General features: G+C 40.8%; 3 protein-coding genes across 4 annotated transcripts; 2 read left to right on the top strand and 1 right to left on the bottom strand.

The window, feature by feature from the left end:
• Positions 1-1,036: 1,036 nt before the first annotated feature.
• LOC115623464 (adenosine 3'-phospho 5'-phosphosulfate transporter 1) lies at positions 1,037-8,306 on the bottom strand. Of its 2 annotated transcripts, none has more exons than XM_030517825.1 (5): positions 8,254-8,306; positions 3,373-3,432; positions 2,239-3,310; positions 1,646-1,771; positions 1,037-1,577 (listed from the first exon to the last, which is right to left on the bottom strand). In XM_030517825.1, the coding sequence occupies exons 2-5, from the start codon at positions 3,417-3,419 to the stop codon at positions 1,407-1,409; spliced, it is 1,416 nt and encodes a 471-aa protein (XP_030373685.1). In that variant the 5' UTR covers positions 3,420-3,432; positions 8,254-8,306; the 3' UTR covers positions 1,037-1,406. The 2 variants fall into 2 exon arrangements, with proteins under 2 accessions (XP_030373685.1, XP_030373684.1); XM_030517824.1 differs by lacking the exon at positions 8,254-8,306 and adding an exon at positions 3,743-3,813.
• LOC115623931 (glutamate receptor ionotropic, kainate 2) lies at positions 4,489-8,438 on the top strand. Its single transcript, XM_030518490.1, has 11 exons — positions 4,489-4,602; positions 4,663-4,818; positions 4,884-4,946; positions 5,224-5,427; positions 5,487-5,698; positions 5,758-5,880; positions 5,936-6,181; positions 6,505-6,921; positions 6,992-7,215; positions 7,277-8,105; positions 8,169-8,438. The coding sequence occupies exons 1-11, from the start codon at positions 4,521-4,523 to the stop codon at positions 8,436-8,438; spliced, it is 2,826 nt and encodes a 941-aa protein (XP_030374350.1). The 5' UTR covers positions 4,489-4,520.
• A 466-nt stretch (positions 8,439-8,904) lies between these two features.
• On the top strand, positions 8,905-12,689 carry LOC115623417 (circumsporozoite protein). Its single transcript, XM_030517735.1, has 6 exons — positions 8,905-9,144; positions 9,537-9,893; positions 10,487-10,617; positions 10,894-11,517; positions 11,838-12,154; positions 12,294-12,689. The coding sequence occupies exons 2-6, from the start codon at positions 9,678-9,680 to the stop codon at positions 12,401-12,403; spliced, it is 1,398 nt and encodes a 465-aa protein (XP_030373595.1). The 5' UTR covers positions 8,905-9,144; positions 9,537-9,677; the 3' UTR covers positions 12,404-12,689.
• Positions 12,690-13,853: the final 1,164 nt, after the last annotated feature.

Below are 13,853 nucleotides of genomic sequence, written 5' to 3'. Positions count from 1 at the left end.
AATCAACCAGCCAGCCAGTTACACGCTTGGCTTTTTGGGCAAAAATGAAAACCATTTTGCCAAATTTGTGCCCCACAAGAAATGTGGGTCAGGGTCGTGCGACTGGCTGGAAACAGAGGCGGCCGAGTTAAAATCTCAGGCAACAAATTAATTGAAGATGTGGTTGCCAATTTCCTGACTAATTCTCTTTATTTGGTAGCCAGAGAGACCCGCACTTGTCAGCTCATAAATTATTTTAGCTATTTTTAGTTCACAACATGATTTACTTTTTAAAACTATTGTATTGTATGAGTCAAAATATGTTTCCAAGTGAAAATGTAAGTTAACGTATAGCTGTATCATACATTTAAATATCTTTACTTTGGTTGAATGATTTTACTATTTCATATTGTTACTAAATATTGATGAAACTTCATTGGAAAATAATTAAATTTATTTTCAAAATTATTAATTGAATGCATTCGATTAGCTTACTATAGCTGCCAGAGCATGGAGAAACGTTACAAGTAAAATTTATTCTAATCTTTAACTTCAACAATATCTAACGATTGGTTGAGGAAAGGTTTGTCAGGATTCAGAGTCAAATGTAGTCATAAGGCAATGCTAGACCATAGAGTGCTATTCACGATAAGCCTACCCGCACCTCTATCGTCCTCAGCATCTATTGAACTTCTTCTCGAACATCACCTTCATTAGCTTTGAAGCCCATTGAGTTCCGATAATATGTGATATATATGTATATATTCGCAGCACCTTCCTCAACAACTCCATTGAGACATTTCATCTTAAAAATGTAAATTTTGAAAAGCTACAGTTCTCTCTGGCATTCTTTCTTATGATTCATTATAATTATGCAATTTTTTTGAAGCATAATTGAATATTAAAACACTTTCTCTCAATTGAATTAATTTTCATTAACGTTTTGTAACTTTCTTCAAGGCACTCTCCAAACCCACAATAAATTAAACAATCATTTGTAATACATTTGTAATACATTTATTTATTTTATACATATATAAAAATATTTTAAGCATTTATAAAATCGTTGGATCGCTAGCCTCTGCTCTAAGTCTGGGCAAACAATAAATTTAAGTAAACTTTTGCACTTAACTGTGTGATTAAAACTTATAAATATAAAACAACAATATACAATAGTCAGTTGGCTTTAGTGTTATGTAGGAGTTACGAGCTATAGTTTATCAGAGGAAAGATTATGAGACCAACTAACCCAACTCATTGCAAAAAGTTTAGCTAAGAATTCGTCTAACTATCTATTCGAGTTGAGCTGCTGGACTTTATTTCGTGACTAACATTTATATTCATATACTGGATAGGTCCGTTCCAAACCTTAGGCTGTGCGTATTTGAGCAGTTTAGTGGGATTTTAAGTGCAGCTGAGACAGATTGCTAAACAGCCAGCTTGGGTTTGTTGGCCTCGGCGTGCTTTCGCAGCCTCTTCATGCGCTGATTGCAGTAGACGCGCAAAAAGATGGCCAAGAAGACAATTAAAACGCCAAAAACGCCCAGAAACGATATGCTGTGCTGATATATGAAGCATGAGAGCATAATGGCTGCGGCCTGAAAATAAAAATTGATGACCCCGATAGTTGAAGCGCATTTGTGTAAACAAACAAACGAGCACTCACCTGCCGCAGTGTCATGATGATGGTAAACACAACTGGCCCGAAAACGGCTATTGTATGGTAAATAAACAATTGTCCCACAGCCGAGCATATAGAAAGTATAACGATGTCGAACACAAACAGGGGATGCTGAAAACAATACAAGAAAATTTGGGAAATTATAACTTTTCAGTCGCATCTGTCCTTTAACTAAAATAAAATTTGTTACTCTGATTGTTCTTACAGCAACTTTATGCAAGAGTGGACCGATTTATTTGAAATATATGTTATATAGTTGGACATTATTAAAAATTTATAAATAACAAATTTTTAAAATGAATTTTGTTGCCGTTTTTTGCAGTAAGTCATATAAAATATCGCTGCTTTATATGAGTTGCAATAAACTTGATATATATGCGACTAAAACAAGTCTACATACAAAATTTGGTGTCTTTAGTTGTTTTGATTCAAAAGTTCTGGATGATCATACAGTCGAACGGAAGAACAAACGAACTAACGGACTCAGGGACATGTCTATATCGAATTGCCCAACTACTGCCTGTTTCATTTATTTGGCATTATAGCACACGCTTAAAAATAAAACATTTCCGACTCACCTCAGTGGCAAAGGCCAAGGACTCCATAAAGCCACCCTGCATGGACAATGAAGCGCCCGTGAAGATCGATGAGAACAGATTAACGCCGCACATCATCTGCAGGGAAGTCATGCCATAGGTTTTGAATAAATTTCCCTGCCAGTTGGCCGTAAAGCTGTCAAAAACCATATACATGGATAAAAGAAAGATGCCAGTTAATGTCGTCACGCCACTGGCCTTGCTGTTATCTGCCGAGCCGGTCATGAAGAATATCATTCCAAGAGAAATGAGCAGAGCGGTCACATATTCGTACGATTCGTATTTGTTTTTTGACATTATCTTGCCCATCAGCATGACGGGAATGATTTTGCAGGACTTGGCCAGCACTTGTGTTGGAAAGTTGACAAACTTGAGGGCCTCGTATTGAAACCAAGCGCTCATTATATTCGAGAATGAGGCATAGGAGTACTTATAGAGTGGAGCCCGATGTCTGGTGGGTGAAGACTTCCATTGCAGATAACTGAAGGCCACAATGAAGGCCAATATGCGATTGGAGAAGACAAGAAATTGTGAGTCCTTGAATTTGGAAGATTCACCATCGAAATTGCGATACTCCTGAGTCATAATCTTCTCCTGCAACACACCCCAAGTCAAATAAGAGACCATCAAACCCAGAAAGCACCACAATAGCAGCACTGCCTCTTGGGAGCTGGTCCGTTTGGGCGTCGCAGCGCGATCGTTGGTAACGGGTAGCGTCACTTCCGAAGTGCCAGCCTTGGACTGCAAGGTATCTGCATCCGTATGACTCGAGTTGCCGGTTATACACATATTGACGGCTGTGTGTATGAACGTCTTGGTACCACGTTCCAAATAGTTCGTGCGCTGCACATACTTATAGATGAGATAGCCGGGCACAAAGACGCAGCTGTAGCCAAAGCAGTTAACCAGCAGTTTCAGGAGCCAAGCGTACTCTTTAGATTGGGCGTCCACCAGCTGTGTGAGGGTCGAATGTTGGGCGTAGGAGCCGCCAAGTGAGGCGCGTAGTAGATCCGAGAAAAAGTTTATAACCAGCAGACTGATGAGTATGAAGGAGCTGCCGCCAAAAAAGGATCATTAACTACTACTATCACTTAAGGGATAAGGCCAACCACTCACCATATAATCAGCTCCGGCACACGATTACCCATTTTGTAGACGTACATTTGGTTGGTATGACTGTAGAGTTGGAAATAAATATAAAAATGTGCTGACACGGCAAGATTCTTAAGACTGCTGCGGGCGTTATCGGTCTCTGCTATCTACCGAAGTCAAGAGTCAAAGGTTCAATAACCGCACACACAAGAACACAAACTAGTTTTTGCATAATAAGCCTAACAGACCGCAACAACAAATTGAATTGACCACTATCACATGATATGGAAATCTAAAAACATATTGCCGGGCTTCTGATTCTATATCTATACTCGTATATTCGTAATTTGTTAACTTTACAGAGACACGCGCGAGAAACCCAAACCAGACATACACGGTGGTTAGCTCTGCTGCTTATGCTACGGCACGCGCCGCCAGCTGTATAAATATAATTAATTATATATTGAATTGTTTATGTTTTGTTTGTTGGCCATCATTGCCAATCGAATGCTAACCAACTGAAAAGTGGCACGCAAGTGTATGTCCATGGTCTGGCCACTCTACAGCGCACAGCTGTGGGTCGAGACAGCTGTTGCATGTTAGAGGGTTGCCACTCAGGGCCAAGCCAGAGGACTGTTGGCTGTTTTAAAAATTATGATGTTAATGCTTATAAAAAGGTTAATACTTCATATTTTATTGGGTGCTGATATATAATTTGAGCTTGGGCTCGTAATTAAAAAATATTATTAAGAATTCTATTACGACCTCCAAGTACTCGATTGCTTTTAACTTATAAAATGAACTTAAATAATTTTTATAAACAAAACTATTTTCCACATAAATTTAATTTAAAATCAGCTGTTGGTTTTCTTCCATTTGATTTTTCAATTTTTTTAGTGCTCTTAATAGCTTCAAAATATTATTTTCCAACTCCGCAACATATGTTAATTTTTATAAACAAAACTATTTTCCACATAAATTTAATTTAAAATCAGCTGTTGGCTTTCTAACATTTGATTTTTCTATTTTACTGTGAAATTCCAAATGCTATTTAGTGCTCATACAGTTCTCAACGCGACTGATTGGCAGCTTTTAAAAATAGCAGCCTCGCAAAGTTTTCAAAATTGTTTCGTAAATGTGCGAGAAAAGCTGAAAATTCCAGCAAGTGAAAAATGTGGCGAAAAATTCTTTTGCTTCATTGCATGTGGAGTGCATTTTTCATTTACTATAGTGTACAGCAACAAATTAATATCGGTAAGCTGGCAGATATATATTAATATATATATATTAGATATCGAAATTTAATGTTTTTAGGTGCTTTTTTTTATGACGACGAAATGGAACTCGAAAAGGAATTTATGACTGTGGTCGATGCCTTGAATGGACCTGAAAACGAACAGACCCAAACGTTTCTACCACTGATCAGGCGTTTAAAGCCTGACGATGGCAGTATGTTGTTGCAGGAGTACGGTGTGTAAAGTCCAGTTCAATATTATGAAATGCGGCATTAAAAAATTATTTAATTTTTACTACAGCATGCGATCTCATCGACAATGGTGTCGTCGCTATTTTTGGACCAAGTTCAAAGGCGGAGAGCGGTAGGTAAAGGGGCGATCAGAGAAACCATCACAATTTGTATAGAATAACGAAGCAAAATAAAAAACAAGAAGAAGAACCTTGTCGGCGTAGCTGAGGGAAAACAAAAATTGCAATTACACTGAGAAAAATATACAATATCGAGTGAGGCTTGTTTTTGTCCCAAAAAAAAAAAGTGTATTATGTTTAATTTGTTTAATATTAGTTACTTCTTTTCTAATATCCCAAACATGGTGAAACGTTTTCTTTCGCTCTCTTCTGATTTTCTATATATCGTAGACATTGTCTCTCTGATCTGCAACAGCACCGGCATTCCACACATCGAATTCGATATAGCTGGGGAGCAATTGGAGGAGGATAAGATCAATCATCAGATGACACTCAATATATATCCCTCCCAGTTGGCCCTTTCCAAGGCGTATGCGGACATCGTGCAGAACTATGGTTGGCGTAAGTTTACAATCGTTTACGATGCCGATGATGGTAAGGATCAATTATTATTTGTAGAATTCTATATGCCCTCAATTTGGTTCTTCTTTTAGCCGGAGCCCCTGGGCGTCTGCAGGATTTGCTGCAACTTCGTGATGTCCACAACGAGGTGGTGCGAGTGCGAAAATTTCAGAAGGACGAGGACTATCGGGTCATGTGGAAGAGTATACGCGGCGAGCGACGTGTCGTTCTGGACTGTAAGCCCGATATGCTAGTGGAACTGCTGAATACCTCCTCTGAATTCGGCCTGACGGGGCAGTTTAATGTGAGAAAATCTTTATATTGGTTTTTGGCACTTTATTGGCATTTTCCCCCTTTTTGTAGCACATCTTTCTAACCAATTTGGAGACTTATAGCGACAATCTGGCCGAGTTGGCCGCAGACAATGAAACTTTTGCCGTAAATATAACCGCAGCGCGTATGCTTCTCAATCCGGAGCCCCCTACTGTGAGTTCAAAATTTGCTTTTCTTATATACATATATATATCTTTTAATATTTCAGGAGTATATCGATCGCTATGGCTATTACACGCAACGGGAGAACGTTGTCTATGAAACCATTGAGACGCCACGCACTCTAAGCCATGATCTCTTGCATGACGCTATTCATCTGTTCGTCAATGTCTGGCGGAATGCTTCCTTTTTCTATCCGGAATATATGGAACCGCCCCGAATGACTTGCGAATTCGCCGCTTCGAGTGGTCGCAGTTGGCAAATGGGTCCCTATTTGGTGAAGCTTATGAAGGCGGTAAATAAATGGAACTAGTAACTGAAATATTCAACATTTTAAGCAAATTGCAATTAAGGATTCACTTTTTAAATCTCATTCAGATAGAAGAAACTTCTATAATCTTCCAATTATGAAAGAAAAAAATTAGCTAAAGGGCTTATTCTTTTAAGAAGTTGAAGAAAACAAAAAGAGGGCGATCCTAAAAACACCAGAAACTAACTAGTCTCTAATAATTTTTAAAGCTTTCTAAGCTTGAAAGTTAAAGCTGCTTCATTTTTTTTCCTTTATTTTTAATGGCGATTTTTTAAATTATATTTTAATTTTTACCCTTTCTTTTGCAGACTTCCGGTCGGAACAACACAAATTTTCGGACCAGCAGCTTGCAATTCGATGAGGATGGACAGCGCCTAGATTTCAACATTGAGATTTACGATCCTTTGGACAGCATTGGCATTGCCGTCTGGAATACGAAGGGACATATAAGGCAGCTGAGCGTCGAGGCAAAGGTACAAAAGAAAATCGTCTATCGTGTGGCAACACGAATAGGTCCGCCCTATTTTAGTTATAACCAAACAGCGCTCAAGCTGAATATGACGGGCAATGACATCTATCAAGGGTACGCAGTCGACCTCATCGATGCCATATCGCAAGAAGTCGGCTTCGATTATATCTTCATACCGGTGGCGGATCAGCAATACGGAAAGTTGAATAAGGAGACCAAACAATGGAATGGGATCATAGGCGAGATCATCAATAATGTAAGTAATTGGGGTGGAAGGTTAGCTAGGCTCAGAAATCTCTTAGCTATTGTTTTTGTTTTTTTCAAAGGACGCCCACATGGGTATTTGTGACTTAACCATAACCCAAGCTCGTCGCACTGTGGTGGACTTTACGGTGCCTTTCATGCAGCTTGGGGTCAGCATTTTGGCGTATAAAACGCCGCAACAGGAGAAGGCGCTGGACGCCTTCCTGGATCCCTTTCGCGGTGAGGTGTGGATATGGATACTAATTTCCGTGTTCCTTATGTCCTTTTTGAAGCTCATTATGGCACGGTGCGTTAAATTTGTTGCCTAAAAAACACTATTGCTCTTTTAAATATTCATTTTCTTTTAGACTGGCCAAGTCGGAGTGGGTGAATCCGCATCCCTGCAATAAGGACCCAGAGGTTATTGAGAATCAGTGGCATTTGCATAACACCTTTTGGCTGACGGTAGCGTCGATTATGACGGCCGGCTGCGATATTCTGCCGCGCAGTCCACATGTTCGCATGTTGGAGGCCACCTGGTGGATCTTTGCCATCATTATAGCCAACTCCTATACCGCCAATTTGGCTGCCTTTCTCACCAACTCCAAAATGGAGGGCAGCATTGGCAGTCTGAAGGACTTGAGTGGTCAGAAGAAGGTGAAGTTCGGCACTATTTACGGAGGCAGCACTTATAATCTGCTGGCGGAGTCCAACGAGACGATCTATCGCCTCGCCTTCAATCTCATGGACAACGATGATCCTTCGGCCTATACCAAGGACAACGACGAAGGCGTCGAGCGTGTGCAAAAGAATCACGGAGAGTATATGTTTTTAATGGAGACCACCACTCTGGAATACAATCGCGAACTGCACTGCGACTTGCGCTCGGTGGGGGAGAAGTTTGGCGAAAAGCATTACGCCATTGCGGTGCCCTTTGGAGCCGAATATCGCTCCAATCTGAGCGTCGCCATATTACGGCTGAGCGAGCGAGGACAGCTCTACGATATGAAACAGCGCTGGTGGAAAAATCACAACTCTACCTGCGACGAAGAACCGGATCCGGACGAAACACCCGACATGACATTTCGCGACGTTCGAGGCATTTTTTATACGCTTTACGTTGGCATTTTCATAGCCTTTCTAATTGGCATCGCCGAGTTTTTGGTTTATGCGCAACAGGTGGCACTCGAAGAGCGCGTAAGTGTAGAACTATTTATCTGAAAACTATTTAAGCAACCAGTACTCATCTATATACTTCAGTTGACCTTCAAGCAGGCGTTTAACAAGGAAATCAAGTTTGTGCTCTGCGTTTGGAACAATAAGAAACCAATTGTGAGCGGCTCACCTGTTTCCAGTCTGTGTACCACACCCCGTCGCTCAGCTGAGAAGTCCTTGGAGCGCACACCAAAGTCCGCGCGTCGCATCGTCCTCGGTCGCTCGTCAGAGGAAATGAGGGAACTGCCGGCCGTTCCGCCATCAACGACCAGCAATAGCGTCGAGCGTTCTTCGCATGAGGAGGCGCGCGTTTAATTTCACTTCTTTGTGTGTTTTATTTATCATTTTACAAATAATATTTAACATTAAAGTATTTTTTTATTTTAAAATATGTTATAACAATCGTAACTGCTGCGCGTAAAATAAATTTAAACTAATTGCCATAGCAAGCAAATGTGAATCAAACTTATCGGTCTGGCAACTGTCTGCCTTTCGTTTATCAAAGGAACTAACCATATGCTGTATGATTATTGAAATTTATTTAAGAATAAGGCGCTTTATTTGTAATTTTGTGCATATAAATCTTAACAGACATTTTTTGAAAACTTTCATACTAAATTCTGCGCGCCAAAATCAATTCATTTTACAAATGTTAATAGAGTCTAGTGGCAACACCAAGTAGGCAAGTCTCCAGGGCTGCACTATAATTGAATGTACAGCACTGAAAATTACGCCATATTGCTTTTGCTAGTTTTTCGTATGTGTAGCACGGCGTTCTTTGTCAAACTGCGCAGTAATTCACATTTTTGTGCGGGAAAAAGCATTTAAATAGTATTTGAAGAAAGAGGAAAACATTTTCCAGTGCATAAAAAACCATTTGCAAGTACAAATAATAAAAGGGCAAACGCGAAAATATAAGAAATTACCTCTACAAGCTTCGTTGGAAAAAAGTTGAATTGTGAAATTCAATTGTGGACATCTAAAAAAACATACATAAGAATTGCAGAGAAACTGCTAAAAAGTAAGTAAAAATGCATTTTATTTGTAATTTATATGTTAATTTGCAACTATTTGTAATATATGCCAAATCCTGCGTGGTTTGACAACGAAAATTGTGTACAGCTTGTCAGCGGAGCACTACTTTGGCAAATGTTAAGTAATGAGTCAGCCTTGTGTGTTTTCGTTGTTGTAGCAATAGCTATATTAATAGAAAAATTTGACAAGCTGCATGAAATGTGAACGCCAGGTGTACATAATAATGCATACGTGTCTATCGTATCGTCCCCTTTTATTGCCTTTATTGCCAGGCAGCTGCGAAACGGCTTACCTACCCTTGTATCCTGTAATTTGTCATTTGTAATTTGCTACCTGCACTTGTATATAACTAATGTGTGTTTTCGGATTTCATTGCAGTTGCAAACTCAGTTTCAACGCACACAGTACAACTGTGGAAACGGCGCTAAAGCAAAAACTACACTTAAAACCTGAAATTAAAGAATATAATTAAAAACATTGGATTTATCACTGCGCACATATCAAGAAAAACACCCCGGAATGGTGCAGACTGGAATGTCATTAAACGAACGCTTCACCCAAATGCAATCGCAGACGTCGCCCTCAACACGTGGTAGACGTCGCAGTCGTTCCCGCAGCCGCACTCGCAAGATTGTCGATCCCGGCGTGGATCACAATGTGTCGGCGGCCAATGCGCGTTTGCTGCAGGAACTAAAACGGAAGCATACGGTGCAAGCGGCATTGAAATTGAAGCGCGTACGTGTCTTAAGCTAAATGGGATGTGAAGAGCAGCACATGACAGCATTACTGAATAATACAATACACACAATAGCGTTTGAACGTGCCCCTTCGGGCCAACTTGTGGCTAGTTTTGTGATTGCCTTCAAAATTCTGGCTGGGCAAGGCACGGTTAATAATCGTCACAAAACATTTTTGAAATTAATGGAACAACAGCGGCAGCAGCATCAGCAGCAGCGGCAGTTAAAGCCCCCAAAAATGGTTGAAGAGCGCTTTCGTGCACGCTGCTAGATTGTAACACCGCCTTCTGCGATGTCAATCCTAGGAGGGAAGTGGCAATTCTCAAGGAGGGAGCATAGTGTGTTTTCGTAATTGAGCTTGAGAGCTCCTCAGCTTGCCCAGCCCAGAAATAGCCCTGCAACGCAAACAGTTGAACGTTAAACGCAAGACCCCCATTTGTTGTTGACTTGTCCGTCAATCAATAAATCAGTCAGACCAGACCAGACCAAACAGTCAGTCAGTCAGTCAACCAACGTACACAGCGCGTTCGAGCGAAAACGAAAACAGATTGTAATCGAATCCCCCCTCCAAAAACCTTATGCATCTTACAGAGAAGCTTGCGGACAGCTGCTACAACTGGCGGTAATGGCGCGATTGGCAGACGCGTTGGCGGTTCACGGCCATTGCGTCTAGCGCCGAATGGAAAGCCGATACGGATGAACAATGTCACCCGAGTTGCAACGTAAGCACCTATAAGAAACTATTATTATTAAATAACCTGAACTGCGCGCGCGCTCTCTCGATGCGGACAAATATATATTATTATTGTATTGTATTGTAAAACGGCGGCAGCGCAGGCGCAAAAAACTAAATCCTAAGATCAACTCTCAAAACAACTACTACAACAATCACACATCTACTTCTGCTTCTTCTTCACAAACCGCAAAACACTAAATTCTGCAACTAACAAAAAAAAAAAATATATATATATATCAAATATATATGCAATAAAAATTAGCATGCGCGCCGATCTGGTCGAACACAGCGCTCAACGTCGCAGCGGCAGCCGCAGTCGTCGCTCAAACTCACAGGTTGGTGGCATCGGACAGCGTCTAGGCCTGGGACTGCGTCGCCCCACAGTGGGTGGTGCTGCCGAACGTGTGGCCCGGCGGCGTGGCAGACGTGTTGGTGGCCCTGGCCAGCCGCGACGTGGACGCGCAGCAGCAGTAGCCGCACAATTGCCGAGACAGCAGCAGCAACAGCAGATCCGCGGCCGTTCCCGCAGCCGCTCCCGTGGACGCATTCAACCCATAGCTGGAGGTATACCTGGCGGCAATATACGCGCTCGTAGTCGCTCACAGAGTCGCACTCGCCAGATTCCTGGGCGCAATGGACGCGCCCAGAGTCGGGGCCGTCAGTCGCGTGTTTCTGTCAAGGAACGCTTGGGTGTGCGTCCAGGGGCTGCCTCCTCAGCCCCCGCTGGCAATAATAGACGAGGCAACCGTCGTGCCAATAGCAAACTACGTGGCGTGGCCAATGGACGTGTCGTTAAGCGTGGCAATCAAAAGGGCAATGCGTCGGCAGCCCAGAAGGGCGTTGTTGCTGGTGCTGCTGGTGGGCGCAAGGGACGTGCTCGAGGAAGGTAAGTTGTTCAATGAAACTAAAGATTGTGGGGATATCTAGCTTTAACAATAATAGTTGGACAGGTCGGATTGCTAGTCTGTCAGAAAATGTTCCTTACTAATTTTCATCGTTGAGTTATGCTTTCCCCCAATCGGTCTAGTCAATAAGAGAAAATGAAGCTTTAACAGAGGGACTAGCTGAGCTATTTTTCGTGGGGTTCAATTATACAGATCGAGATCATTATTTTTAACGAATTATTAGCCATAGGGCCAGATCTTGCTTCAGAGACTACTTTTCCTCTCTTTTCGCCAATCTCATTACCTTCATTACTCCTTTCAGATCTGCTGTGCGTGCTGCTACTGCTGTCGGTGCCGGGCGTCGCTCGCGTTCGCGCCAACGTCCAAATGCTGCCGCTGCGTCGACGCAACAAGCGGGATTGACAGTGTCCGGCAAGGCTGGGATCCGTCGTCGTCGCCAAGGACGTAGTGCACAACGAGCAGGCAACACAAATGGTAATTCAGCGGCATCGGGCAATGCCAAGCAACACCAACAGAGACCGGGCCAGGGACAGGGACAGGGACGTCGTGCCCGCAGTCGCGGACGTGGACGTAGAGTTGGCAATGGTGGCGGTGAGGCCGGTGGTCGCAGAGTTTCAGGTAACAACGGAAGAGGCTCAGCTGCAAGAGGCTTCTCGCTGAGGATATATAATCGCTGATGGATATTTTTTGTTCTTCCTCTCACCCTTAACCGTTGAACTGCTTTGACTAACCGATTTTCTTTTTCTCACACACTCAGGTGGCAGGCAAGTACAAAAGCGACTGGAGGTTAAGCGCGAGGATTTGGACAAAGAGCTCGATCAGTATATGTCCACCACAACGTCAGCAGTGGATTATCTGTTGAAATGAATGCTGCAACCAAAAGAAAATATATGAAGGAAAGAGACAAGAAATGACCACCGCCAGGGAAAGTTTAGATTTAAGTTCTTTGCTTAGTTAATAAGATTTTTAGCTTTAAACACACACACAAAACTGCTAATACTACACACTACAAAAACAAAAACAAAAGCAACTACACAGTTAGGCGCATAGGTCCTGTAAATAATTTCAGACACGACCTCAAGGAACTGAACACTAATTATAATGAATATAATGTTTGTAATCTCTAAACAAATACAATTCATTGTTTCACTAACACGATTGTGTTTTTTCTATCTTAGAATTAACGATAGGTGGCCAAAGAAAATAAAAATTGATTGAAAGTCGACCTATTCTGCATCGAATTTGATTTTCAACAATTTAATTTCTTTATTCCAGATACATTTTATTCACAATCTGGTTTATTTCTAATATATACTTTGGTTTTATTAATTTCCTTTACTTTGCGAGTTTTTAATTAAACATTAAAATACTTTTTTCCTTGAAGCTCATTTATTTTTGAAACTGGTTTTGGGCTATTATAGATATTATTTGAATAATTCTTTTTTATTGAAAATATTTTGATCCATTGAAATTATTGCTTTTTAAATTAGAATTACTTTTTTTAAAATTACAATACAATTTTTTTCAAAAACATAGCTTGCCATAGAAAATAAATTTCTTTCTTTACATTTTCTAGATAAAATATTTTATTGAAAGTTCTTTATTGAAATACTTTCGCAAACATGTTTTCGAACTGAAAATCTAAATTTTTATTAAAAAATAGCTTGCGTGGTAATCTGGTTCGGTTGGCAAGTGAAATGGCTATTGGAATACAAATTCATGGACGATAGAAATGTATATTTATAATTAAAGTAAATTCTCCAAAATAAATAATCATAATCATACAACGAATAATCCTCAATTTTCAACATAGCACACAAAATCTTAATTAATGCTTTAAAGACTTAGATAGTTGCCAACTTAATTGACTTACTTGAAGGTTGAATAGTTAGAAATTTAAGCAAACATACTTTTCTTATCAGAAACACACTATCCTACTCGCTTGGAATTCAATGCTGGGACTCACTCCCAAAGGAGAAATTTAATTAAAATTTTTCGACCATGTTTTGACAAAAAAAAAACTAATGCAATGAAGTAGGAATTACCGCAGCACCTTCAGCAGCCAAAGGACGACCCAAATCAGAAGACACATACACATTTATATACAAAGAGAATCGACTACGGCAATCAATCACAGAAATTAAAAATATTCACTTAAGGCAAACAGGAACAGCAACAACAGCAAAAGCACTAAAACAAAAAAGGACACACAGACAAAGAAGAACCGACTACAAATAAATAGATTTATCTTCTCAAATGCCACAAGGGATGCGATGGGCAGGAAGTGCTGACTGGCAATGAATTGGAAAGGTGGAAG

The sequence above is a fragment of the Scaptodrosophila lebanonensis genome, unplaced genomic scaffold (genome assembly GCF_003285725.1).
Source record: "Scaptodrosophila lebanonensis strain 11010-0011.00,11010-0021.00 unplaced genomic scaffold, SlebRS2 tig00000053-arrow-pilon, whole genome shotgun sequence".
In the NCBI taxonomy this organism is placed as follows: Eukaryota; Metazoa; Arthropoda; class Insecta; order Diptera; family Drosophilidae; genus Scaptodrosophila; species Scaptodrosophila lebanonensis.
This window is presented reverse-complemented; position numbering and strand designations above follow the sequence as displayed.

What these genes read in the sequence shown, in the direction of transcription:
- LOC115623464 (XM_030517825.1), bottom strand. Translation starts at nt 3,419, where the DNA reads ATGTACGTCTACAAAATGGGTAATCGTGTGCCGGAGCTGATTATATG. An exon ending in CCTTGGCCTTTGCCACTGAG is followed by an intron (nt 1,772 to 2,238) that starts GTGAGTCGGAAA and finishes TATTGTTTTCAG; the next exon opens with CATCCCCTGTTTGTGTTCGA. An exon ending in TCATCATGACACTGCGGCAG is followed by an intron (nt 1,578 to 1,645) that starts GTGAGTGCTCGT and finishes TTTTATTTTCAG; the next exon opens with GCCGCAGCCATTATGCTCTC.
- LOC115623417 (XM_030517735.1), top strand. Translation starts at nt 9,678, where the DNA reads ATGGTGCAGACTGGAATGTCATTAAACGAACGCTTCACCCAAATGCAA. An exon ending in AAGGGACGTGCTCGAGGAAG is followed by an intron (nt 11,518 to 11,837) that starts GTAAGTTGTTCA and finishes TACTCCTTTCAG; the next exon opens with ATCTGCTGTGCGTGCTGCTA. An exon ending in CGGTGGTCGCAGAGTTTCAG is followed by an intron (nt 12,155 to 12,293) that starts GTAACAACGGAA and finishes TCACACACTCAG; the next exon opens with GTGGCAGGCAAGTACAAAAG.
- LOC115623931 (XM_030518490.1), top strand. Translation starts at nt 4,521, where the DNA reads ATGTGGCGAAAAATTCTTTTGCTTCATTGCATGTGGAGTGCATTTTTC. An exon ending in ACAGCAACAAATTAATATCG is followed by an intron (nt 4,603 to 4,662) that starts GTAAGCTGGCAG and finishes TAATGTTTTTAG; the next exon opens with GTGCTTTTTTTTATGACGAC. An exon ending in GCCTGACGGGGCAGTTTAAT is followed by an intron (nt 5,699 to 5,757) that starts GTGAGAAAATCT and finishes CCCTTTTTGTAG; the next exon opens with CACATCTTTCTAACCAATTT.